At 39.8% G+C, this 27,918-nt stretch overlaps 2 protein-coding genes across 3 annotated transcripts; both read left to right on the forward strand.

Annotated features, from left to right (window-relative positions):
- Positions 1 to 583: 583 nt before the first annotated feature.
- On the forward strand, positions 584 to 10,312 carry fan1 (FANCD2 and FANCI associated nuclease 1). 2 transcript variants are annotated; one of them, XM_042496177.2, is made up of 14 exons: positions 584 to 673; positions 860 to 2,088; positions 2,169 to 2,309; positions 3,726 to 3,927; positions 4,005 to 4,238; positions 4,336 to 4,467; positions 4,557 to 4,665; positions 5,314 to 5,433; positions 6,062 to 6,226; positions 7,205 to 7,367; positions 7,453 to 7,556; positions 7,651 to 7,845; positions 8,990 to 9,118; positions 9,223 to 10,312. In XM_042496177.2, the coding sequence occupies exons 2-14, from the start codon at positions 930 to 932 to the stop codon at positions 9,358 to 9,360; spliced, it is 2,991 nt and encodes a 996-aa protein (XP_042352111.2). In that variant the 5' UTR covers positions 584 to 673; positions 860 to 929; the 3' UTR covers positions 9,361 to 10,312. The 2 variants fall into 2 exon arrangements, with proteins under 2 accessions (XP_042352111.2, XP_042352110.2); XM_042496176.2 differs by having other exon boundaries at positions 605 to 2,088.
- A 172-nt stretch (positions 10,313 to 10,484) lies between these two features.
- adam10b (ADAM metallopeptidase domain 10b) lies at positions 10,485 to 27,477 on the forward strand. The gene is made up of 16 exons (XM_042496238.2): positions 10,485 to 10,650; positions 12,899 to 13,049; positions 14,686 to 14,804; positions 14,914 to 15,072; positions 15,593 to 15,693; positions 17,342 to 17,491; positions 17,789 to 17,881; positions 17,972 to 18,155; positions 19,269 to 19,432; positions 19,551 to 19,734; positions 21,177 to 21,327; positions 21,429 to 21,612; positions 21,718 to 21,826; positions 21,941 to 22,161; positions 22,262 to 22,388; positions 24,443 to 27,477. The coding sequence occupies exons 1-16, from the start codon at positions 10,584 to 10,586 to the stop codon at positions 24,661 to 24,663; spliced, it is 2,385 nt and encodes a 794-aa protein (XP_042352172.2). The 5' UTR covers positions 10,485 to 10,583; the 3' UTR covers positions 24,664 to 27,477.
- The last annotated feature ends 441 nt before the right edge of the window (positions 27,478 to 27,918 follow it).

Below are 27,918 nucleotides of genomic sequence, written 5' to 3' on the forward strand. Positions count from 1 at the left end.
ATAACAAAACGTACTATGTGTCTGATAAATTCATGAACTAATGAGTCAGTATTTTGGATTTATATCACTTTTTTGCTATGTGTAAATGTAAATGTACCCTTAGCATGTTTAGCTCTCAGTGTATAAAATATTAGTGTATTTAAGTTTGTTAAAAAAGATGAATAAAAAAAAACTAACGGCAAAAAAACCCAAAACATCAACAATAACATAAATAATAATGAGAGGCATAATCACCACATAGTCAAACGTTAGGTAATAATAATACAAATAATAATAATAATTTTATATAAACTTTACATTAGCTAAAATTGACCATAAAATAGAGCACGCTAAAATACACGCGATTTTATTCACACATTAAAAGCAGTTTAAAACACAAAAATAGGGTCTAAAACGGTCTAAAAGGGGTGATTCTAATATATTTTGCTTTCATTGCCATTTACATAATTTCAAAATATGTACTGAAAAAATGTACGGAACAATGTTTTTTCTTTTTTTTATTTTACGCTTTTTGCGTTTAGGTTGTTATTATTACAGTCTATGGTTTAGGTAATTGTGGAAAATATCGATGTAGTTAGGATGGATTAGTACACCCTGAAATGCACTCTGCGTTCCTCTGATTGTGCCTGAGAAGCGGGATTGTTACTGTTGTCGACATGCAACTCTAATACCGGTATGCTAGTTTATGTTTTCAATTGACAGCTTTTTAATGAATGCTTAGGGGATTCTCAATATCTGTGAAGCGCAAATAGCTTAAAATGTGTGACAATTTAGAAAGGAAGTGCTTCCTTTCGAGCCAAGTTAGCATTTAGGTTAGCTAAACATAGCCATAGCATAACGAGCCGCTAACTCTCCTCAGGTATGCAACAAAAGAAAGCTTCTAAAAAACATAAAGAGGATTTTAATCGAGCAGCACCACATCCGCCTGAATGATGACCGAGAGAGCCAGCAAAGACAAACCCAGGCGGAGTCTGTCATTGTCAAAGAGTAAGAAGAAAGGCAACGTCAATGCTGGGATTACTGCCAGTGCTGCCACCACAACTCCCATCACCTCGTTCTTCAGCAGCCAGCCTCCACCCAAGCTGGCCTGCCCCCTGTGTGGCCAGTTGGTACCAAGATTCAAGATCAATGAGCACATTGATTTTCAATGTCAGAACTTTGAGAGAGGAGACTGCAGTGCCGCCTCAGCAAGTAATAGTGTTGTGCAAAGCATCCAGCTGTCACCCAGGAGGAGTCCCCCAAAGTCTCCAGAGCTGGATGCAAAGAGGGAAGAAGAGGTTAAAGACACGGAGACTAGTCCATATTTTAAAAAGAATAACTCTCAGCAGGCACCACGGGAGATAAAAAGTAAAAGCGTGGTCAGGACGATTGATCTGGGAAGTCTCTCCTCCAAGTTATCAAGAAAATGCCACAAGGTACCTGAGAGGACACAGACTGTGGATGCGGCAATGTGTCCTGAAAATGAGACACTCAACAGCTCACAGAAAGAAAATCTCCTGATTCAGAGTTTAGAGGACAAACAAGACAGTGTGGCAGTCACTGACTTTACTGAAACTTGTGACAACACTACAACAGATCTATCAGACAAAAGATCTAATCTTGAACAGAAAGCATCTAAATCAGAGACTTTCCAAAAAGTATTGACACCAAAGGTGCGCTCTTCTCCCTCCAAACTATCAAAGAGAAAAAAGGGAACATCTTCCTCTAGCAGGGTGTCTGTTTTCAGAAAGAAAGCAAAATATGAGGGGAACAGCAGGGAGGGAACGTCTCATGAGAGTGTAGCAGAGATGACTAATAGAGACCAGCTTGAAACAAAGGTTCCTTCTTCCACTACTTGGGACCCCCCTCCGAGTTCAGAGGAAACATCTAAGAAAAGTGGTGCAGCGATCAATAGTGATTCATTGGCAGAGTCTGGTGCTGAAAACATTGCTAGTGACCAGGCTGTCGAGAGCTCTCATCCCCCACGGCTTCCCTACTACCTCCGTAACTTCAGGACCGTACTACAGGCCGTCCTGGAGAACGAGGACGATGGGTCATTGTTTAACCAGGATGATATGTCACTCGTACATGCATTTGAGAACCTCTCAGGTATGCTGATATGTCCGACAGTCTTTGTTATTTGATATATAAGGAAGGATTCATCACTCCCGTGTTTTTTCCTCTCACAGTGATGGGACAGAAGCTCTATGTGAGACTCTTTCAGAGGAAACTGAGGTGGCTCCAAGTGAATAAACTGGATTATGAGGAGATCTGCAGTGATCTGGGACCCGTTGCTCAGGAGCTGGTCCAAAGTGGTTTTCTACAATCGGGTAAATAATCCCACAGTAATTAATTTATACATTTTGGAACATCTTTCAGAGAGTTGGCTGAAACTCTTTGAATTAACATGCTGTTAATGAGGATTTTGTTGGTTACATCTTTTACAGTTTTAAGTAAGAAACACAAAAAATGTTTTGGATTAAAATCTCTGTTTCCTAATATTATGGCATGGTGTGCTAAAAAAAATATATTTTGACTGATATCACAATATATTTTAATGGGAATGGTAATTTAATCTTGATAGGAAAAAACATAAAAACAATGATGTGATGTTTGCTGAGATCTGAACTAAACAAGTATGTTCCTTTACACATCTGGAATGTGATTTGTGGGCCGGGGCACCTCTGTAGCACCACAATGCTTCATACATAATGGTGGATTGTGAAACCTTTTACCTTTATCAAAAAGTTGTAGCTCCTGTGACTTGAATGTTGCACTTGGCCATATTTTGATTTTGGTAACATTGGATTATTTGTGCAGCCCTATTTTCTAAAACTCTTTAATCCCTTCGGATTTGTAACTGCTGTTCCTCAACACCGACATAGATCGAGAGTGAGGAAAAATAGGAAAGATGCATGATGGGATAGGCTCCTGCATTAACTCTTTGAATGCTTGATTGGTGAAATTGGCAACACTGGGTTCCCAGGGGCCCCCAAACTTTAAAACATTATTCCTGTTGAAATTCATCTTTTTACCTCAATGACAATGACGTCCTTTTCCGTCCAAGTGCACCTCCTCAACATTCAAACAGTTCTGGCAGCTTAGCACCATGCAGACAATGGCAAGCAGCCAAGAAAAAGACAATGAGGATATTTACTAATTTTGTCTTATATTGATCACCCACCCCTGAATTGAATTGAATCATATTGAAACTGTATCATGGCAGACTTTGTAATATCCACAATTGTTGATTTTATGATTTAAAGCCTTTGTTAAACCTCGTTATTATAAACTTGCTTTTCTACATTTATTGTTTTTTATGTGCCATGCCATTTCTAAACTTTACTTTTTACTGTACCAATATTTTTTACCATATTAATGTTTTTTGTTTGGTTGGTTGTTGTGAAAGACTTCAAATATATACACACACACACACACACACACACACACACACACATATGTATGTATGTATATAAATGTATATATGTATGTCTGTGTGTGTGTGTGTATATATGTGTATGTATGTATATGTGTGTGTGTGTAAATATATATATATATATATACACACACACACACATACATGTATATACACATATACATACACATACACACACATATACATACATACATACATATATAATAAGGAATATATGTTATCCCTCTGAAAGACCAAATCACACCAAACAGGTCCATTTCCTGGTTTTCCCTTTTTTGATGCCCTCATATGCTGTTTTTGTATGTCACAGAAAGCGACCTTCAGGATTTGGGGGAGGCCCTGGATCTCCTTCCTGCTCCTGAGCTCAAAGCTTTGGCTAAGACTTTTCATTTGGGAAACTCTGGGATTCAGAAACAGCAGCTAGTGGACGGACTTCTCCGTCTGAGCAGGCAAAAGTCCCTCTTCTCTCAGACACCTGCTCAAAACAACATCGGGACTGTCATCCTAAAAAGGTGAGAGGATCAAACACATTGCTCACACTCACAGTATTGCAGTAATGACCTCACCCTCGTTCTCTCTAACTTTAAAGGGCAAAGCAGCTCGCTAGTTCCTGCGTGCGCCTGTGTCGTGGTCCTCGGGCTGTCTTCTCTCGCATCCTCCTCCTCTTCTCTCTGACGGACACCATGGATGAGGAGGAGATGGCGGCTGGCGGGCAGAGCCAGCTCTTCACCATCCTGCTGGTAAACTCGGGACGCCTGGCCTTCCCAGACTACACAGTGCAGCGTAAAGCCAAGGTGTTCCAGGACAGAGAGGATCTTATCAGGTGACAGTCTGCCAAAAGAGTTACATTGAGTCTGTTGTGATTATATCTAAGCTGAATATCCAGAAGTATATACTCATGATTCCATCCGGCACACCAGATATGAAGCATCTATGCGAGCCCTGCTAGAGATAGTCACAGCGATGCAGGGAGGTCAGTGGGAAGAGGCCATGAAGCTTTACACTGCTGCCAAAAGTGCCTGGCAGGAGCTGAGGAAAAACCATGACCTCAGGTGACATAAATCTATCTGCTTCAGTCTGAAATAGAGATGTAGAGTCTCTGGATATTGTTTAATGTTAACATTATTATTATGTTGGACAGTCACCAGCAGCAGCTGCCTGTGTTCCTGCGCAGCTTCACTGTAGGATGGGCTTACACTCGGATCTTATCCAGAGGGGTGGAGATCCTGCAGAGGCTACGTCGCTATGAGGTTTCTTATTTCTCACATTTATGAATGCTTGTTATGTGGTCACTCTCGAGGGAAGTGAAATAGGAGTTGTTTATTGATGGAGCCCTCACTTTTAAGCAGCATGTGTAGTAAGTGGTGAAAAGCTAAAGTTAAAACTGGATTTTTATCTACTTATTTATTTATTTTTACAAAAAAGGTTTTCTTTTGATGTAAAAAAAACAACTCCTTGACGACATTTTTTTTTGCCTATGCTGAATTATGACGATCTGTTAAATATGCATACCTCTGCTCAATGTCTTCACGTGGTTAACAAAGCAAAATCTGGCCATCTGAAGGCCCTGTCATTGGTACACTTTTTTATAAGGCAGTTCTTGGGTTGCTTCTATGCTGCTAATGTGTCTTCATCATGCAGAAAAGTGTCTGACAGTACTTTCTGAGTTCTCATGATACATTATGCTTTCTTCTCCAAATTCTCATACAGAAATTGCACCCTCTGCACCCTCAGCATATGTTGCAGAATAACTTATAGTGAGACTCAGTGAATTAATCTCATTTAATGCTTTTATTTTTTATTCTTTTTCTGCTTATAAATCCAGAATGAAAGAACTGAATAAAGATCTCATAATATGTCAGTGTTTAACAGGGTAAAACTCTGCTTGTGTGTTGCAGGAGGCTGTTGAGGAGCTGCGTTCTTTACTGGAACAGTTTGTTTACTGTCCTGACAGTCGAGGACGATGGTGGGACAGATTGGCGCTAAACCTTCACCAGCACCTTAAAAAACCTGAGCAAGTGAGCACCAGTATCTGTGGTTTTACTCACCATTATCTGCGGTTTCATTAACCTCTTAAGTTATTACATATAACAAAGCAAACGCAAAAACAGGATACTCCAAAGACAATTTAGCAACAGAAAGCTAAAAACATAAGCAAGACAAAATTAAAGCAAAGTTAAAGTAAGAAGACAAAAATGGAACATGCAAAAAGTTAATATAAATAAATACAATAAAAGCAATAACATGTAAGTGTCACATAAAGGCAGGTGTATGAAGGTGGGTCTTAAGATTCTGGGAGCCTTATCTCCTCAGGCGGGTTGTTCTGAGGGGCCCTGATGGCAAAGGTACGATTACCTTTAGATTTAGACCTTGACTTTGGAACTGTCAGAATGGCCCCACCTGAGAATCTAAGGCACACAAGTGGTCGGCATTTCTGCTATGTAGCTTGGGGCCGGACACAGACGAGCTTTGAAAGTGATCAATAAAATCTTAAAATCGATAAGGTCACAAAATGTTAAAACTACAGCAAGAAGCCGAGCTTCTGCGTTCTGAACTAGTTAGAGGCGTAACACATCACTCAACTTTTTCCGTGACAATGTGTACAATAATAGCTGTTTGACGGTGGTCTTTTCCCATCGCTCCTAGGCTATTTGTGCCATCAGAGACGGGCTCTCAGACCCTCTGGTGCGGACTGGACATAAACTCTCTCTTCATCAGAGAGCTGTTAGGATGAAAGAGTCTGCCAGCTTGAAGAAGTATCGCCTGCAACTAAAAGATCTGCCCACTATCCACGTCCAAGATGTCACACATGTGAGTTTAGCACAATATGTCAGTATTTGTTGTAAAAACAAGTTTTAAAGGGAAACTTCTGTATTTTTCAACCTGGACACTGTCTCGTGTCTCAGTAGGCAGGATTTCATTAAAGATTTGCGCAAAACTGAAGCGATATTCTCTAAATGTCAATAAATCACAATTGTGAGATGACTGCGTTTCTATTGACTGATGTTCTGTGACTTTTCCTCTCGCAATAACATGCCAAGAAGCATGGTGGTGGATTTTCAAAACATTAGCAGGTTTATTTCTGTTGCAGCCACCGCGCTAACTGTCATTATTTCCAATTGAAGGCGACATAGGCGTGTTATGCGAGCGATAATGGAAAGGCAAGCCCCGAGTGTAAAAACTTTTTGCGAGAAATGGGAGTTTTTTTTAAATTGATGTGTTTCTTTTAGGCATATTTTATATTCGCAGTTTCAGTTTGCGCAAGTTGAGGGTTAATGGTAACCTGCCAAGTGACTGATGGAGACAACAATTTTTTAAACTGGTCCAGTATTGAGAGAGAGCAGCAGCTGTAGGAACCAAACGGGCTTCAGTGTAATCCCTAAGGGCAACTGACATATCTTACATCTATTAAAAGTGCTTATTTTTGTCTCTGACAGGCTCAGGTTTGCTTTATAAAGACAGAAAGACGCTACAGAAAAGTGAAATACTTTCCTTACATTTTGTTTTGTCATTGTGACATAGACTCGCTCAAGGAGAAGTCTTGTTCTGAAATCTTTTTAATGGTTGTTAATTGATTGTGCACAATGGCCCATAGAAATTACACCTGCTTTGTCACACTGGCTGAAGCTCAATACTGGACCAATTTTAAAAAGTGTTGTCTCCCTTATTAGTCACTGTAACACAACAACATGGAAAAATTGGATTGAAAAATCGCCAAAGTTCCCTTTAATTGTTGTGTGTCTGTACAATAGTAGATGGGTGAATTCATGTTTGTGCTTTTATCTCCAGGTGACCATCAGGGGGCAGCTGTTCCCTCATGAGGGGGGCATGGGTAAATCCAGGTTTCTTATAACCGTAAATGGAGAGGGAGAAGAGAGTGCTGATGCCACAGTAATATGCTCTGTGGAAGAGCTGTCTTTGGCACATTACCGCCAACAAGGCTTTGACCAAGGTAAGCAGTTTTAACTTCACCATTTTAAAATGTTTCTATGTCCTTTCATCACCGTAACATTGTATTTCCATCATTAATGTGACAGGGATCCATGGAGAGGGCTCAACATTCTCAACATTGTTTGCTCTGCTGCTATGGGACATCATTTTTATGGACGGTATTCCAGATGTTTTCAGAAATCCATACCAGGTAAAAAAGCTCTATCTATGTATATAATATTCTATTTACAGATTATCTTTGAATCTGCTTAATACCAGTTTAACTCATCTCTCTTTCTTCTTAGACATGTCCACTGGATCTTTACACTGACTGTTTCTATGAGAACAGAAAAGAGGCGATTGATTCTCGTGTGCAGTTACTCAGCGAGTCGTCTGTGGAGACTCTGCATGACATGTTGGAAGATGTCTGGACCTCTCAGGAGAGTAAAGTGTGTTCGCTGGTCAACTGGGAGCGTTTCTCATCACTTCAACAGGCACAGGTATTTACTGTCGCTCTTCACTGTAAATATATACTCATGTAAAACACACCTGCCATCCCAAAAACTAGAACTAGCCGTCGGTCAAACATTACAGCCGTTCTTGCATCGCTCCATTGGCTTCCTGTTGATTACACACAAGGCCCTGCATGACCTTGCTCCCAGTTACATTTCTGATCTTTGTTCCTTATTCTACTTCTTGACCACTCTGTCCTCAAATCTTGGCCTTTTATCCACCCCCTGCTCCAAATGCAAAACTAAATGTGACTGTGTATTCACTGTTTTAGCCCCAACCCTCTGGAACCATCTTCCCCAATATATTATCAGATCTGCAGAATCTTTAGACTGTTTTAAGTAGATACTAAAAACTCACATTTATAGGCAAGTCTTTCTGTAGAGCAACTCCATGGTTTATGTCTTTGTTTCAGGTTATTTTTATTAATATATTTAAATATTTCGTGTGTGTGTCTGTGTATGTGTGTGAAGCACTCTGCAACTTTGTGTTTTGTTTTTTTTTCCAAATGTGCTATATACAGTTTTACTAACTAACTTACTTAGTGGCCATTTTATTAGGTACAAATATAAAATCGATTGCAATTCAATAGAATAGCTCAGCCAGAAATTCTACCTTTACTGAGACAATAATGCTCAGTTTAGATTGACATTCAGCAAGGTATTCATTTCAACTATGTTTATTATTGAGATTATGATTCAGTGGTGTTGAACTAGATCGTTATATATACAGACATGAGGGATGGTAAAACAAATTTTCTGATTTTATTTTAAAAAGCTAAAAAAAAATGTACAGTATGTATATAAATTATTGAATTTATGTACATTCATATTTTTTTAGATTTTTTTTCTCCTTGTTTTTCTATTCCCTTTTTGTCCTTTTACTGTTTGCACCGTGGGCATGGATAGAAATGCAATTTCATTGCCTGTATGTCTAACAAACATGTCAGAATTGACAATAAAGATAACTCTGACTTTTGACTGTTATTATTTTTATCTTTATTTTTATTATTATATGTATCACACTTTGCAGATGTATAGCAGTGGTTTTCTCACATTATTTCTAGTTACACATTTTGATCTACTTGTGTTACTGTCGGCACTAACATAGCCACTTTTATACTCTTATTTGCAGTCTCTCGTGTCATGTCTGGGTGGAGTGTTCTTGGGAGGGGTAATAGCACGAATGTCAAAAGACTACAGGCACTGCCGTGGAGGTTTACCTGATCTAGTGGTGTGGAACACCTCAAACAACACCTACAAGGTGAGATCACGTCACCTCCTGGCTCTTTGAATTTTATATTTTCAATTTTTTTTATGGATTATACTGCAGCATGCAATGTGACATAGGGTGTTTTGTTGTTGTAGTTGGTGGAGGTGAAGGGGCCCAATGATCGGCTGTCCCAGAAGCAACAGATATGGTTGGATGAGCTGCAGAAACTGGGGGCTGATGTGGAGGTGTGTCACGTGACGGCTACTGGGGCCAGAGGAGCTCGTCTGGAATAAACAGACACAGAAGAACTGACTGATGAGACTTTGCTGCTAATTAATCAGAGTGTGGTGAAAATGGAAACATCGACAGACAGAAAAAAAAAATATCTGTGAGCCTTTTCTGATTCTGGTTATCTAGAATAGATTTGACATTTGTCTCAAGAACTCCATTTATATTCAGTAAATCACAAATTTTAATCTTATTTATGTATAGGGAGTCCTGTGGCAGCAAGCATGCCTTGTGACATGTGGCATTGACATCAGGGTAACCACTCTGTTCAACAGAAAGAGGTGGATCATGAGATGAAGATCATCACAGAGAACTGCCAGGATCAGAAATAGCTTTCCAACAGATAATCAGAGCTGATGCATGGCAGGAAATGCATCCAACAAGCACACCAAACTGATGGTGTTTCCTTTCCTTTGGCAATAACACTATATTCTCAGGATCTTGGGTTGCCAAGCAACGACAACTCACATTTAGTTGGCTGCTTATAAATTGTATGACAGCTCTACAAGTTTGTTATGCAAGTAATTACTGTAATAATTTGCCTATAAATATGCTGCTCTTAAACTGCTCTTACTCTACCAGAAAAATTAAATTATAGGTATTTAACTAGTGATTGTTTTCATTATTGATCAAGTTGCAGTTTGTGTTCTCCATTAATAAAAAACTGTGTAAATTACAATTTCCTAGAGTCCCTTTGTGGTCGTCACATCGCTTGTTTAGTCTGAAAAAATATTTCGCTTACTACAACAACCATTGCATCGGACAAAGAAAATCTTCACAATTGAGTAGCTTGAATTGGGAGTGTCTTAGTATATGTTTGTTTAAAAATGACTCAAATGATTAACTGATTATCAAACCAGTTGCCAATTAAAAAGATATGACACTAAATTGCCTCCGTATGTAAAAATGCAAGCACTGATGTGTACACTGAGATAATAAAAGAAGTCCTTGACATTATTTTCCTATTTTTTCCTATTTTCTAATGTGCCTTAGATGTGCATATTGCATACAATACATGACACCCAGGCATATTAAATGCTGTGCCTGGGCGTGCTGTAATGTATGCATGCCTGGATCATGGATGCATTTGGGGGAAGGGATGCCAAGCGTCTGACGTCACGACGCAGGAGAGAGAGGGGGCGATGAGAGGAAGGTGCAATAAACACACAGGGCGTCTGCGCCTATCTAAGTAGGACAATAAAGTGAAAACGGTATCAATGCTCTAACAATGGATTTGTCGGACATGCTTCTTCTTAAAGTTTTCCTTTTCGTGTACTTGCTAAACTACACTCAAGGTGAGTGGGGCGTTTGCAGAGAAAAGCTTACAAGTTGTGTTGAATCCACGAGAGAGGCAGAAAGGCTGATAGCCCGTTAGCTAACAGAAGGGATCAGCAGGGCCTGCTTGTTATGAAGCGGACTGCACCCTTTTTGCCGTATTACTTCAAGCAAACAAATGACATATCGCATAAAAGCTGACTTGGATTCGCGCATGTGATTGAAATAAACCGATATTGACGTGTTATTTCTGTGTGTTGTCACCGTTTTTATTGTCAGGTTTGGGTCGGTTTTGTTGTTATCGTGCGAATAGCGCCGACAGCCATTGTTATGAGAAGATGGAGATGCCGACTGGGTGAACGGACCGTTAGCTTTGTGCTAGCTAACACTTTAGCTGCTAACATCACGGTTCCTGGCAAAAAAAATACATGTAGCCTCTGCCATTATGTTACCTGCACCGTGTCGGGGTTTAAAATGTATGTGACTGACAAGTTTTAAGGTTTACTTGCATAATTTTGCTCTCTGTGTTGTCACTAGTCAATGCTGTGTCTTGTGCCATTGTCGCTGTTCTCTAATTGAACGCACTGTTATCCGCTAAACTATGGATTCAGTTCTTTGAGGACGATTTGTTGATTTGATTTTTGGGGGAACGAAATTGCTTCTTCGTAAAATGCTGTATTGGCTTGTTATGTATCTAACATTGCATTATGGCACCATATGCCTGCTATGTGCGACCGACGTGCTTTAAAAATTGTAAACCATCAAAATAAAATTAACAACATTGGACAAAATGCTTATAATTTTCAGTCACTTGTAGGGTTCATATTTGTGTTTTTTTGCTACGGGAATATGTCAAACCTCAATCTGGATTCCATGTCAAACTCACAAAACTGCAGTCACAACTTTTTCACATTACAGGGCCACCTCGTGCTGTAAAATCAGCATAAAAACACGAATTTGATTGTGTATAAAGTCCATACTGTAATCAATGTTATATTTGTAAATTTTTTCAATCATGTGAATGATTTACATTATCACACATATATTACCTTAATTTTTATCTTTTCTAGGCCTTGGGGATTAAAGATATTTCAGAATAGTCATGGCCTTCACTTCTCATAGTCACCCCTATGAAAAATTCAATGTTAGCACCTGAATATTTCATACTTCACATGAACAGAGAACTAAATGAAGCCTGGTCTACTTAACCCATGTTTCTTTCATAGTTACCCAGAATCCTATAATTTGTGACTCACTAGTCAGGCATAATTACCTGTCAGACAGCACTAATTATACCCTATTTACTGAAAATACATTCTCTTGGTTTCTATGTTAAAGGGCAAAGATCTGATCATACAAACTCGCCAGTATGTTCAGTTTTCTGTCTAAACCTCAAAAACAAGTTAACCATAAGAAGAACTCAAGTAGCTCGCATGAAATTACTGCATGTTTTCTTGAAATGGAGTTTGTCAGACAGCTTTTATAGTGTGAAGCAGTTGGTGAGATGGGTGGGAATCTTTTTCCTTCGAGCCCACCACCCACTCTTCTGGTGGCGAAATAATTATGCTGTGACGCTGGGGGCTGTTGTTAAGCACAGCTCCAAAAACTGGCATCCATTTGGCTTAAGTATATTTAGCTGAATTTTAAAACACAGACCATACTAGTTTGCTGTCCATCATTTTAATAATGCCTGTCAAACATCAACCTGATCATCCATTTTTGGTGGGACCTAAAATTATACTGTGTACCATGAAGAGTTGGCTTGCCTGGAACATAGCTTTTTTAGTCTAATGTCACCTTAAAGACTAAAATTACAGTATCTAATGCTTGAAATATGTTGCCTGTCATAAAAAATGAGCGTTTCAATTTCTCTGCCATCTGCTAAAAACAGTCGTTGTGACAGACACAGTGTGATACCCCGGCTGTTACAAACTTATGGACTTGGATGTTAGTATTTCTTTTCCTCAACATTTGGCAGTGCACATATTGTCCTTTATTTGTATATTTATACTTCTTTATCATCTTTGATATCATTTCCGTGTAATAAGCTCTCAGGCACCCTTATGTACATGTTATTTTTTGGTCCACTTTCGTACAATGCATACATGTACCACCCACCCACCAAAATGAATGACTAATTCACCAAGGATGGCTGTGTTGTCATTTACTTTGGATCTATAGGGATGTAATTTTTTTTATTGAGTGTCACAAGACTTGTGTTTCACTGTTTTTGCTGATAACATGAGTTCCTCTGTTCTCTTCACGCAGGACACTATAGAAATCCCCTGAACAAGTACATCCGTCACTATGAAGGCCTGTCCTATGACACAGAGCTCGTGCACAGCAAACATCAGAGAGCCAAGAGGGCGCTCTCTCATGAAGACAAGTTCCTTCATTTAGATTTTCACGCCCATGGAAGGTTTGTCACTTTTTCCTCATATTAACCGAAAACGAAATTCTGTCTGGCTCTCTGTCTATTTTTGTGTTTCTTCATCAGTCTCTTTATTTACCTGTCTGTCTACTTATTTGCAAAACTCGTATGCCTTCCTTTTTTACTATTGAAGTGGAAGTCAGCTGTCGTGGAGATTTGCTGCATGATTGACAGTTGTTTACATTTAATGCATAGTGTTTTATGAATTTGTAGTGCTGCTCAGGGACATCACATTGGCTTCTTGGTGAGGATGGATTTAAATTTTAGCCTTGGTTCTTTCTGTGTAGTTTTTCCATTAGCGCTTGAATGATTAATCCAACTGTCAATCGACAGGAAATTAATTAGAACATATTTTGATAAAAAAATTTAATTATTTGAGACATTTTCTAATCAAAACTCACAGGCCTTTTCTGGTCCCAGCTTCACTCGTAGTGTGGGTTTGTTCTGATTACCTGCCACAGTCTGAATACATGCAGGTCAGGTGAAACAGAAACTGTTTGTGTGTGTAGTTAGCCCTGTGATAGATCAGGTGTTTCTGCACTTGATACCTGAGCAGGAACCCCCTCAAGGTATAGAAGATGGATGGATGGATGGACACATGCAGTCCTTGTCATGGTTCTTCCAGCATTTTGAAGAGGTGGTGTTGTTTGATAGAAAGCGTCCACACTCTCCATGACAAAGTCAAGACCATCTGGCTGGGAGCTTGGCAGAGGCTGTTTATCGTCCTGCCTGTAGCAGGGCCTGCTGTTCCCAAACTCTGGTGCTGCTTAATAGGGAAGAGAACGATAAGAGCTGTGCAAACAAACACACAGAAGGGAGATGTCTGTTCCTTTGAAAAGCAGGAATGTGTCAGCTTCTTTCCTTTTGATTTCATGACAAAGCTAGAGACACAATTCAAATTCTAACATTTAATTTGCAGCGCCCCATCCACCTTCAGCATGCTGGTTTTGTGTATAAACGTTTTCTCATATTGAAATGTACTGCCTTACGTTTCACCCCCGAGGAAGTCATAATAGAAAATAATTGGGGTTCAGTAGATTCTGCACATGTCCAGGATCATATGTATGTGCCATCATGTCAAGTTTGAGCATAATTCTCTGCTCTGCATTTTACAAAGGCCTCCGTTTTCTTGCTCTTAATTCAACTGCTGTGTAACTTACATGCAGTACGAGCACACAATAAGAGCCCTGTGTAGGTGTTAGATGAAACCCAAGGTTTACTATAACATCTTTGTTCCCTGCCATATGTTTGATCAACAAAAAACAGCATTGTTTCAAGATGTCCTAATTTTCTGTTCCCACTCTCACAAGATAAAGACTGCAGTTCCACTTCTGAAACAAAAAAAACAGCTTAGATGTTTTCTCTCCAGTGCCCCTCCTTTCACCTTTTCATTTGCATTTTCCCCTTGTCTCGGGTGAATATTGCGTACCTCCCAAAGTGAGGTAAAATTCAGATCCACGCCAAAATCCATAGGCTCACACTCTGTGACATGAATAATATCAGCAGATGGCATCAGAAACAAACTTTGTGCAATACAGATAACACTTTTCTCCCATGCGTGTCTCATCACATTCAAATGTCTTTTGTTTTTCTGTTGCCTGAAGTTCCATTTCTTTGATTACAGGCATTTTAATTTACGAATGAAGAGGGATACAACCTTGTTTGCGCAAGATTTCAAGGTAGACGTTTCAGGGGATGAGATTCCATTTGATACCTCTCATATCTACACAGGAGAAATCTACGGTAACACTGTCCTTTTCATTTTAATATACTTACTAAATGTATTGCTGCAGTGATGCTTGATCTTGCATGACTCCTCTGACACCTATATGCCTGTAATTTGGATTCCTAGGTGAGAAAGGTACTCTGACTCATGGCTCCATCGTGGATGGTAAGTTTGAAGGCTTCATCCAGAGCTACCACGGCACCTACTACGTGGAGCCCGCTGAGAGATACCTGGAGGGCAAAAACGTGCCCTTTCACTCTGTCATCTACCACGAAGACGACATACGTGAGTCCCCAGCAGCCAAAGCTACACAAATACTTTGACAAGATGTAATCGTCACGCTTATGTAAATGTGTCATCGGGGAGGTGCAAGGTTAGGGCAGCTGAGCTGATGGAGGCAGACTGGTGCGATCGCCCCCCAGGGAGCAGAGAAACCCGGGGTGCTCATTAGCTGAGTAACAAGATCTTTCTCTCAGGCTACTGGCTCATTTTAGCAGTCTTTACAATGTTGGTACTGATAGTGAGCACCAAGCATACTTCACTACACTGGCACCCCCTAATTTCAAATCATCTGTGTACATACAGTATGTGGCTAAGGGGCAAATTAAACAGGAATGTGAGAGGAATCGCTAATGAGAGCGACGAGAAAGTAACAGCTCACATAGCAAAGCTAGGCTCAAGTGGTGTGTAAGTACATCCATTAGCTGATCATGAATAGCGCCAGAAATAGAGGGACTCAGGGGGTTAAGTAGCTAACATTGTCTCCCATAATCCTAACTGTGTTGTGTCTGCTTCTCTCACTCAGACTACCCGCACAAGTACGGCCCAGAGGGAGGCTGCGCTGATAGCTCCGTGTTTGAAAGGATGAGGAAGTTCCAAGCATCGGCCGTAGAGGAACCACCCAAGGTGAACTTCACCACACACCACAGCAAACCCTCACAGTGTCTCTTAAAGGGGTAGTTTGGTTTGGAGCAGTAATAAACATTTTTCTTAGCTAGTCGTAATTACCCATAGATGCCTTTTTTTAGTCTGTGTGCCCTTTGAGGTTATATTGACTGGTAGCATATCTGAGCTCATGGATTTCTACACAGTTTTTTAACAAAGTTCTGTATTTTTTTTTTCTGAGTGAATTAGGGATGTGGTTTTCCATTAATGTCCATGAAAGAGTAATTCCCATGGAAATATTATGTGTTTGAAGTCCCAGTGAAATGGCAGCCAAAGCATATTTAGTTCTGTACTGTGACATATTTCCCAGTGAAGTGTAGTATCTGAGTGGTGTATGGTTACAAGAGGGATTTAAATCAGACCCTTTGCATTTGATTGGACTGCTAAAGAGTGGGCAGGCTTGGAGTTTTGCGGACTGTCTTGCTGTAAGATCAGGAGGAGGACTTGGCGGAGATGAAAGAATTAGACTTCAGCCACATTGTTTTTAAAACTGAAAACAAAGGTTTTGCCCACTGCTGTCCAAACACACAGATCCCCCTCAGTATTGCTCTGTTAATTAGTAGGCTAGCTCTTACAACCCACAAACGGTGATATGTGGTGAAATATAACTGGTTTGGATGGCTTTTTGCCCAAAGTCTCATTCGGTAAAAACATCTGAGTGCAGGATGAGTCAAACATTTGAAACTGTTTTCCCTGTTATTAGAATGGGATAAATATCGGGGATTTTGATGTTAAAAAAAAAAAAAAAATTGGATAGTGATTTATTTGAATATATATCTGGCATATAACAAGATGAATTAGTTAATTCAGGCACACAAGATTACAACTAGGAAAATGTATTTTTTATTTCAAGGGTACGTTAAAACTATTAAACAGTGATATCATCAATCCTAAACACACAATATTTAACAGGCTTTCATACATAAATGCAATTCATTACAAGAATAATAGCAGTAAAATAACATTTGGATCTACTTTTTATATAAAAGCACATTCATTCATTCAACTGTAGGCGTGTTCCCTTAAAGAGGAAGTAAATCTAAAGTTTGACGCAGTCTAATGTCTTAGTAAATTGTGAAATTGTGTAAATGTATAATATGCAATTTAGTTTGACCAATAAGCCTTCAAGAAGAAGTTTCGCATTTGATGTCTTTTATTTGAGAGCAGCTATTACTGATGTCTTTTGCTTCCATGAATTGAGGAAGGTTAGGTTAATCTCACTGTCCAGTGATCTTTGAAAACCCCTGAACTCGTCCTAACATCTGCATGAAAAAATATTCCGTCCAGTGCATAACAAAAAAATATGATTAGTAATGTTTTTATATATTGATGTTTCTTTCCCATATATGTTTCAAAAACCAAAGCATCCCTTTAACTTGGCATTTAGTATGCTTTTGTTCTTATTATTTCATCCTGTTTTCCTCCACCATGTTCTTGTATGAGACATGCCCATGTTCCCCAGCAACAGTTTTACTCCATGAACATACTGCAGATGAAAAACCACAGCCTAAAAATACCAGACATTACTTATTTAGCCACTGTTTGGTTGAAAATGCTATATATATGTTTTATTTAACTGACTATTTCCTACTCCATCTCCTCACACCAGGAGTTGCACACTGAGGCTGACTCTAATGAACCTGTGCTGCTGAGGAAGAAGAGGATGGCTCAGGTTGAGAAAAACACCTGCCAGCTTTTTATTCAGACTGACCACCTCTTCTTCAAGTATTACAAGACCAGAGAGGCTGTCATTGCTCAGGTAACAGACAGTCACTGTCACACACTGTACGCATGCTACTATGGATCTGTTAGAACTGGATTGGCACAGCCTGTGTGAAGTCTTTTTGTTGATGGAGGGAGACACATTTTTAACGAATAGTAGCATCATATACGCGATAAAAGTTAACTTGTATTGGAATAATAACATTCACACATTTGTAATGACGCTGACTGTGGGAAGCCACACTGGAATACTAGCAACTTGATGTGAAGAAAACACAGTAGGGTGCAGGAAACTACACTTCTAGCTGAAGCTTTTTTTGTCTTATTCTTTCAGATCTCCAGTCATGTGAAAGCCATTGATGCTATCTATCAGGGCACAGACTTCATGGGCATCCGCAACATCAGCTTCATGGTGAAAAGGATCAGGGTAAATCTGATTCTAAGTCTTTTATTTATGTTAGATTGGGTCACTTATTCTTCTTCCCTCTGAACTCATCATCATTGTTCTCTTGAGCAGATAAACACCACCAGTGATGAGAGGGACAGGACCAACCCATTCCGCTTTGCCAACATCGGCGTGGAGAAGTTCCTGGAGCTGAACTCAGAGCAGAATCATGACGATTACTGCTTGGCTTATGTTTTCACCGACAGAGACTTTGATGACGGGGTGTTGGGTTTGGCCTGGGTGGGAGCCCCCTCAGGTACTGAAACACATCAGTACTTAGAAACATCATAATTAGTCTTATTTTTAAAGCATTATACAGTGTGTATCTTAAAGGTCCAGTGCGTAGGATTTAGTGATATCTAGCGGTGAGGTTACAGAATGCAACCAACAGACACTTCTCCCCTGTGCCGAGCATTAATGGATGTATAAAGAGAACTGGATACAGCGTTGGAGGCTGTTGATATTGTCCTCAAAGCCCTGCAGTGTTCCTGGGGCCTTGCAAGCACGTAGGAGAGCTGTGGTGGCCAATGCAAAAATTCTAACGGGCCTATCCAGACCCAGTGTTTGGTTTGACCATTTTGGGCTACTGTTAAACAACATGGTGCACTCTGTGGAAGAAGACCTGCTCCATATTTAGATAGAAACAGCTCAGTCTAAGATATTGTAAACACAATAGTTCTTACTTTCAGATATTACACTGTACTTACAACATAGTTATGAATGTTAAATTACATATCTGCCAATACACTGGACCTTTAATGTATGATATACTCTGCACTGGGTTGCAGACACATTATCATAATTGACTTCCAGTCTTGATTGTACATGAGATTATTCTTTGAAAGCATCCACAGAGTAAGTTAATTATGATTTATGTGGGATGCCAGTGCAGCTGAAACAAGGAGAAGTGTCAGTGGTATTTGGGATTACATGGGGATTTCTTCAGACTGTCATGAGAACTAACTGCAGCTTCAAACATCAACTCCGACAATATGCAGATGTGATGATTCCCAGAGGTTTTCATTATGGCCCTAACTGTATATTGGTGGCACTCTGCGACTGGCAAAATGGTAACTAAGATGTTTTCTGTGCTGCAGTCATTGTTTGAAGTTGTAACCAAAAATATTGCACTGTTGAAGTCTTTAATTTACCGTGGGAGGTTATGTGTCTCCTGCTGCCGATGACAAACCATTTGAGTCACACATGTACAGTAAACATGTTGATAAATCATGCTCATTATGTTTTAAAGTAAGGCATTATGTCATCGTGACACAAATCAGGTTCTCCCTCTTTAATGAGTGAAATCTTTCATGTTTTGCAGCTGAGGTTTAGAGGAAGATTTGTTCCAACTTGTGCTTCTCTTTCCCAGGGAGCTCTGGAGGCATCTGTGAAAAAAGCAAGCTGTACTCAGACGGAAAAAAGAAGTCTCTCAACACTGGTATAATCACTGTACAGAACTATGCCTCCCACGTACCTCCAAAAGTCTCCCATATCACTTTTGCACATGAAGTAGGACACAACTTTGGCTCCCCGGTGAGTTGCTTAGATGTGCCACATTTATGCACCGTGAGAAGGAATTTATTCGGCTCGCACACTCTGTCCCTTCTTCTTCCTCTAACCTGCAATTTTTTTTCCTCTTTCTCATTCTTAGCACGACTCTGGATCTGAGTGCACCCCAGGAGAATCCAAGAGCCAAGACAAGAAGGAGAAGGGCAATTATATCATGTATGCAAGAGCTACATCAGGAGACAAGCTCAACAATAATAAGTTCTCCATCTGTAGCGTGCGCAACATCAGCCAGGTGCTGGAGAAGAAGAGAAGCAACTGTTTCGTCGGTAAGTTTTGCTGTTTTCATCTCATCTGATTGTGCTGTCCTTTTACGTTTGAGTGTGGGCGATTTTAACCCCAGTGCCCTAATTACTGGTTTAATTCAGGCAACGAGAGAGGCACCAACATATTGGTTGGTATTTGCCAAGCAATCTTGGCTTTAGTCCAGTGTTATTTTTACTGACTGTATTTGGCATGGTATTCTGCTTTGTGATTTTTTTTTCTTTTAATTTAGTGTGACACCTGACAGAGGACTCCTGCAGATCCTTGAAAACTCTTAAAAGGTGTCAGATTAATTCATCTAAAAATAAGGCCTTAATTGGTAAAGATAAATATGTCTTAAATCAAATGTTTCCAGCACATAAAAACTGCAAAGAAGTAAGATTTTTATTCATTTATTTACTTATTAATGTAGTTTAAGATTTAGCCAACTTCGCTCATTTTCGACTGAAGTCCCTGGGCAGGGACTACACTGTGATGACAACTAAAGCATCACATAAAATACATTAAAACAGGAACAACACTGTACATGTAACAGACAACGTTTCATAAGAGCACAGAAAATATGCTTTATTCATGTTTTTTTCTGATGTTGCATTGTAAAATCTCCAGAATTGAATAAATAAAATAATTGCATAATTTTTACATAACAAGCCCTTTTTTAAAAATAGTTGACTAAATCTTTCCAACAACACTTCTATTTAGTGTCACAGATTCTACTGTCTGCCAGCTAGCTATAACTCTACCCTTAACAACACGGGGAAGTGAGTATTCAACAAAAGATTGGCTATTTAACCAACATTTTTGGGCATGACTACAAGGCAACTATGAGGCTCAATATATTTAATGCAAAATGTTTTTCAAACTCAAATTGTCCTCAACCCTAAGTAAGTAATTGTAAGTAATTCATGTCTTTTTTTTCTTCAGTTTTGGCTATTGTGAAATTGGTCTTAAATGTCATTCTGAGTGGCATTAAAAAATGTCTTTAAAGGTCTTAAATCGAACTTTCTTTAAGCTGTAGGAACCCTGTAATAAAACATCCATCAAATTACTAGCATACAAAAACATTTTTTGATGTTTGCTGTTGTTCATGCATATTTGTCTTGGCTGATTTGACTTAGAAAATATTAGTTATTGACGCAGGCTTCCGAAAACTATCTTGTAAACCCGCACTGCATTATGTTTTTGTCATTCTTCAAACAAACTGACAAAGAGTGTTTGTTTGAGTTTAATGTTGCATCGGGCTCTCTCATGGGTCTGTTTCTATTTGAAGACTTTGATTTTGTTTCCCTGTTTAGTGCAGCATCTCAGTCTCTTCAGAACAACGTTTGTTTGCTTTTGTAATGAGACAGTTCTCACAGTAAATGTTCTGAATTTTCAAACACTTCTAGCCCTCAGTACAAGTTTTGGGGAGACCAGACTCAATGTTTATTTTTCTTTCCGAAAACAGAGTCTGGTCAGCCCATCTGTGGTAACGGCCTGGTGGAGCCAGGAGAGGAGTGTGACTGTGGCTACAGTGATCAGTGCAGGGACCAGTGCTGCTATGACGCCAACCAGGCGGACAACAAGAAGTGCAAATTAAAGCCAAACAAAGTCTGCAGGTAGATGTTGAGGTTATTTTTGTTGACCATATTTGATGTTTCATAAAAAAAATGGCAGCTGATTTGGGAAAGTTCTTAACCATAAACGTCTTTCCCATCAGTCCCAGCCAGGGCCCTTGTTGTACTGCAGAGTGCTCCTACAAGGGTCGTAATGAGAAGTGCAGAGAGGAGTCAGAGTGTGCTCACCAGGGCATGTGTAACGGAGTCAGTGCCCAGTGCCCCACATCTGAGCCCAAGGCCAACTTCACCGCCTGCCACGGAGAGACTCAAGTCTGTCTCAACGGGGTAAGTGGCTGAAGACGACACCTGGAAGAACTGGTCGTTATAGCAACTTTATATTCATACCAGTCAGTGTCTAATCTCGCGTGTCCTCATGCCTCTCCCCTGCAGGGCTGCTCCGGCTCCATCTGTGAGAAGTACGGTCTTGAGGCATGCACCTGTGCCAGCCAAGATGGCAAAGACGAGACTGAGCTTTGCCACGTGTGCTGCATGGAGAAGAGTGAGTCACTCACCTTTTTTTATTCAACCTTAATAACTGGGTTTTTTTTATTTTATTTAGATTTTGTCTTTTTTCATATGAGTTGTGTTGACTGTCTGTGATTCATCTCCACAGTGAGTCCCAACACGTGCAGCAGCACAGGGTCAGAGCGTCTGGCTCGTTTCTTCAATAAGAAAGTGACCACGCTGCCAGCCGGCTCCCCGTGCAATGACTTCAAGGGCTACTGCGACGTGTTCATGAAGTGCCGTCTGGTGGATGCAGACGGACCGCTGGCCAGGCTGAAGAAGGCCATCTTCAACCCAGAGCTCTATGAAAACATTGCAGAGTGGATTGTGGTACGTATTAAGTCCTTGACTCTGACTGGATGATTAGTTAATGTTATGAGGTGTTTTTGCAATGACTGTGCTTGATTTGCGCTTCATTCTTATTCCCCAGGCACACTGGTGGGCAGTGTTATTGATGGGCATTGCCCTCATCATGCTCATGGCTGGCTTCATTAAGATCTGTAGTGTGCATACACCGAGCAGTAACCCCAAACTCCCCCCTCCCAAACCACTTCCAGGTGAGTACACAGATTTACAAAGTAAATCACATCTGAGAAAATGTGCTGTTTCACTGGCAAATGATGTGTTTAAAGTCATGTGTGTGAACAGTTAAGCCGTTCACCTGGATGTACCACCTGCTGCTCCAACGCACTGAAACATGTTCATTTGTAGTTGCAGGGTTGTTGCATCGAAGATGTTCGGTAAATATAAAATCATGGTTATTTGATCCATTAAACCACATGCATAGACAGAAAAAAAAAGAAGGTATGTGTTACACAATGTCAACATGCCTGAATAAACAAAATAAAAAGCATGATTACAGGTATGTTAATCAGGTTTACACTAAATATTGAAGTGACTGTAGCAGGTGTTTTTCATTGTCAGGTAATCTTACATTAACAATGGTCACACTGTGTTAAACGCTTTCTGCTGTTATAGGCTTCATCTGTCAGCATTGAGCTTAATCCTTTAATTACAACTCAAATTATACTACAGGACAAAGTGAAACTGACATGTTTGCTCATGTTGAAAGGCAGCGTTGTGACCAAAATGAAAAGTCTTTTATGGCCTCACTGTGTGCTGCGTTAACCTCACACCCACACATGAATGTGAACAGTGTGATATGATTGATTTATTGCTATATATCTTTTTCTGTAGTTCTTTCTTTTTTTCCATATGAGTCTTTTCCTTTTTCTAAGGGTTGGTATGAATGGCACTAAATGAACAGGCCTTGAGTCTCAGGAGTTTGGGAGTTTAGTAACATCTTATTTAATGTCATATTGGTAAATGTGTGAAAATCTCGGGCCGTCCCCAGAGAAACATGACAAGTGTGAGAGAAATCTTTGGTCATCAAACATAAACAGTGGTCCTGAGTCGCAGTGTGAAACAACTTTACCGGCCAATTTAGAGCTTTAGCAAACAAAATGACTGCGTCAAACCTCTGACAGTGTCAGATATGAAGGACCAAAACCCCACAGTGTTTACATGCATTTACATGCATACAAGAATCCAGTTTTTGCCCTTATTCCTAAAAAGAAACAATAATCTTCCCACTAAGCTGTTAAGAAATTAATATTCGACGAATATTCCCAGTTACATGCAGCTGCGCATACTCTAATTAACGCGCTCTAACATGTCAGTTATCTGAAGCCAATTGGGCTATTTTTCTATTTTTTTCGTCTTTGCATCAAAATAGTATTTTTTCCAAAGTTTTCCACTAGTGGCAGACTTGTTCGGCTACCTTCTAGAAAAGGAGGTTTGTGCATATAAAAAAATCAGTTGATATCCAAATCAAGTTTGAATGCAGAAGTGTTTTTCCTTCTGACCAGAAATGCGGGCTTTTGTTTTGGGTATGCATTTCTACACCATAGCCATGCAAACAGCTGGCTTGTTAGTTTTACAGTGTATCCATGACAACACACCAAGCTGACAGTAAACAGACAAGAGGTCGTGTGACGCAAACTGCCAAAGAACACTCATACTACTTGAATAACACCTGCACATCCCTCATGTCTGAATTTTTACATTTAGGAAAGGCCTTAATTGAGACTATGACCTGTATCAGAATAATGTCATCTTTGGAACAATAGAGAAATATTAGCGTACATGTAGACATCACCTTGACTGAACCTTATTTATAAACCAATCATTCTGCAGAATTGCATTTCACATCATCTTTCCATGAGGGTCTGCACTCTTCCTCCTCTTCTTTAGAGGTTTTTCAGTGCAAAGTGGCAGCACCATCAGAGAGCGGTGCAGAGGGATGATGCAAGTCGATGATGTGTGTGCTTGAAACTCTTTTTTTGTTGTTGTTGTTGTTGTAGCACTACAATTCCCCGTGCTCTCGTCACATCATCTGACATTCCTCCAAATTGATATGGTACAGACTGACAGACTGCGACAAAGATTTTATTAGAGCCATCTCTCACAGTGTGGCACGCAATGAACTCGCAAGATTGCTGTTATTGCAGTGGAGGCATCAGTGGCAGAGTGTCCGGAGGTGCAATTTTGTTAAGAGTAAACCCACAGTCTGTCTTTGAACAAGCTCAAATAACTGCCCTTCTCCTCGCAGGCACTTTGAAGAGGCGGCGAGCGCAGCAGCATGCTAACTCCCAGGTGCAGCACCAGTCCCAGCACCCGCACGCCCACCAGCACGGACACGGTGGACACGGCGGACACGGCGGGCACGGCGGCCAGCGGCAACCCCAGAGGCAGCCTCAGCGGCAGGCGCAGCCCCAGAGGCACCACCGTCAGCCCAGAGAGAACTATCAGATGGGCCAGATGAGACGCTGAGACCCCGCATCCCGCCCCCCTCCCCCCAATGCCTTGGCTCCTCCTTGTGCCTACAGTGGGAAACAAAAGCGTCACTCCATCCAAAGAAAAGCCTGACATGGTTGTTAGTCATCATCATATCCTCCATTTACAGACAAAACAGACACATGAAAAAGAGAAAACACTATCTAGCAACTCGATTGGCTCTTTGTGGAGTGGACTCGACCATCAGCCATTTCCAATGCAGTGCGATCTAGCATCTTTTTCCACCATCTTTTTTTTTCTTTTCAAAGGAGTGCCAAGGAGTTAAGGAATCATGTGTAGCTTTAGTACATTCTGTGATGTGTTTTTTTTTTTTTTTTTGTTCTATTGCAACGTCTTCTTGAGTGACACGCCCGTGGCTGCTGGTGAATTGTTCCGTGATTTTTTTTTTCTTTTCTTTCGCCATCCTAGCCAGGAATGAGAGACACTCAGTGGGGATTTGCGGCACTTTTTTGTGTTTTACACATGTCAAACGGCAAAAGACACAGGCTCCGGTCTCTCGTGCAGACAGTCTTTCTGCATGTGACTGTACATATTTAGTGTATCATAAGTGAAAACAAACTATTTCTTCTACTGTAAATGTGTAATTCTTCACTTTTTTTCTTTTATTTTTTCGGTTAGTGCTCTCAGGACTCTTAACACATAACTGAAGGAATGATGGTTGTGATGAGTTCCTTGGACGCTGCTGTTGAGGATTTGGCGCCATCAAGTTCTCGTCGCGGTCGTCCAATCAGGTGGATCTCTTTCACTTTCGTTAGATAGCTAGATTTGAACAAGGTCACCATATCCCACTTTTCAGGCCTTCTTTGTTCAAGGTCCCCTTTTTTCATCTTTTTTGTTTTTGTTTTTAATTGTCCTGCTAACATCATGTTTTGCTCATGTTGTGTAACAAGCTAGATGAGGTGAAGAGTCGTGGGAACAGAAAGGGAAGATCACCTGGTTTGATACACCTTTTATTGTCTTTACCAATTCTTTTTTTTTGATAATGAAGAATGAATAACCACTAACTGAAGCTGGCGATGATTCTACCTGTTCACATATGAAGACGAGGGAAAGTGAAGGCTGCTGTGGCTTAGTTTAGAAAGTGAGAGTGTATCATGTTACAGTTAGTTTACATGAGTGTGGAAATAAATTTAAAAACGACTCCAGTGTGGATGTAAAAAAAAAAACAAACAAAAAAAAAGTGTAAGATTAAATCGTTCTATTATTCTTCAGATAGCGAATCTAAGAACTTTTTCAATGTGGGCATGCAGACACATTTATTAAATGTGACTATTAATTGACCAAGGTCTGTAATATTTGTATGTCACGCAACACTATTTTACTTTGACAGCTATTAATGTTAGTCTTAACACAAGTGGAAGGAGCAGCGGTATTGTCACACTATTCACACGACTCCTCAGTGTGTTCACCGGTTTCGCAAGAGACGAGCTGCTGTTTTTATTTTTTTAAAAACTCACCTGCAGTTATCTCCCGGTCAAATCTCATCATTGACCGAATCCCCTCAAGAGCTCATGAGTGCAGGCGGTGTGCCATACAACTTTATACACTTTTTCTGAAGTTTTCTGAGCCACTTTAAACAGAAGAAATGAAGGAGATGTGATTGTTTTTGGGGTGATTGTTTGACCTCAGGTGTTTTCTTCCTCCCCTGGCTGCAGCATAGCATGAGGGGTATTTTGGAAAATTACAACACTAAGAAGAGGATTTAATAATATGGTGCAAAATCCTTTTTTTTTTCTTTCACTGTGCAGACATTTTACCCACAGATCAGATTTGGCAAGTGGTTAAAAAGTTTGGCATTGACAAAAAAAAAAAAAATTAAAAAGGGGGGAATTCTGTATGATATAGTCCGCGAAAGATGTTTTGTGCTCTGACTTTTTTTAAATTCCGGTATAATTATTTTTAAACGCATGCAACACTAATCACAACTAATATCTGTACAACACTGACCGTCATCGTAATCGCACATGCGCTCTGGAGGGGACTTAAAAAAACACAACGTGTCTCACAGCTCATAGTTTATTTCACATGGCAGATGAATCAGGCGGGTCGGCAGTTGCTACAACTTCTCATGTCTGTACAAAAATGGAGCTCTTTTTAAATTTCGTCCTCTAGGCTGGATCGCGCCTGTTACGCCTGGAGAGAATTTACATGTAAACTTGTACAGTACTTCGAAAAATTTGCATTTCATTTGAAAATGAAAAATTACATTTTGATACATCAGTTTCATTTTTTGTATTCTAATTCCAGAGTAAGTTGTTCAAAGATGTTCATATGTGACAAACTTTCCTCTCCTCTAAGTTATTTATGTTCTTATATGTGCTAGTTGAACTGGAGTTTGCTTATGCTTATGCTTTTTCTCCGCCATCATCAATGGTTAAAAACAATTCAGGGTGATGGAGTTAATGTTACATTCTCATTTTTGTCTTCGTTCTCCTGTGGCATGGTTTGGGTAGAAGAGCAGAAGAATAATGCCTGTAAATTTACTTTCTTTTTAATTTCGTAGTCTTGGTAAAGTTTTTAGATAAACGTGCACTGAAAATGTCCAAATTGAGTTGAAATGTTGTAGGTGATGTAGGCCGAAAGAACACAAGATTAAAAAGTAATACTACTGTCTGATTTTAATGTTCACTGTGTTTTATACAGTATCGGAAATTTTTGTTCACTTTGAACATTTTTACTAAAAAAAAAAAATTTCAAATTGTATTGTGCAAAGAGATGTAATTTTTGGAGTACTTGAAATGCATTAATTAAAAGACTCGTTCAAAATAAAATAGACCCCTGTTTACTGTCTGTAATGTGTGCTCTCTTTTTCTCTCCGTCTGCTGCAGTCTGTCTGCAGCACAGAGGTTCAGTGGGGAGGAAGTTTACATGTGGAGATCAGTTTACTCATCAAGTACTCAGCCTGTGTAACAGTCGTGAAATGTCAGCAGTTTAAGATCAGCATTGAGACTTAAAAATTTCTGACACAAAGACAGCTAAACAAACTGCTCAATCAGTCAAACTTTATCTGTGTCGCACTTGTCATACACGTCAGTGCAGTTCAAAGTGCCTCACAGATGACTGACAAGTTTAGAAAAACAACAAAAAAGACAACTTGAAACCAATGCATGCTAGAAAATAAAGATGATTTTTGTTTTTTTAAACAAGTAATTAAATAGATTTAAAGCCTATAATAACAGTAATAGTAGTAGATTGAAAAGCTACAATAATACAAAGGGATAAAAAAAAAAA

Source organism: Plectropomus leopardus, chromosome 7, assembly GCF_026936395.1.
Source record: "Plectropomus leopardus strain MGB_pleo_1.0 chromosome 7, ASM2693639v1, whole genome shotgun sequence".
Lineage (NCBI taxonomy): Eukaryota > Metazoa > Chordata > Actinopteri > Perciformes > Serranidae > Plectropomus > Plectropomus leopardus.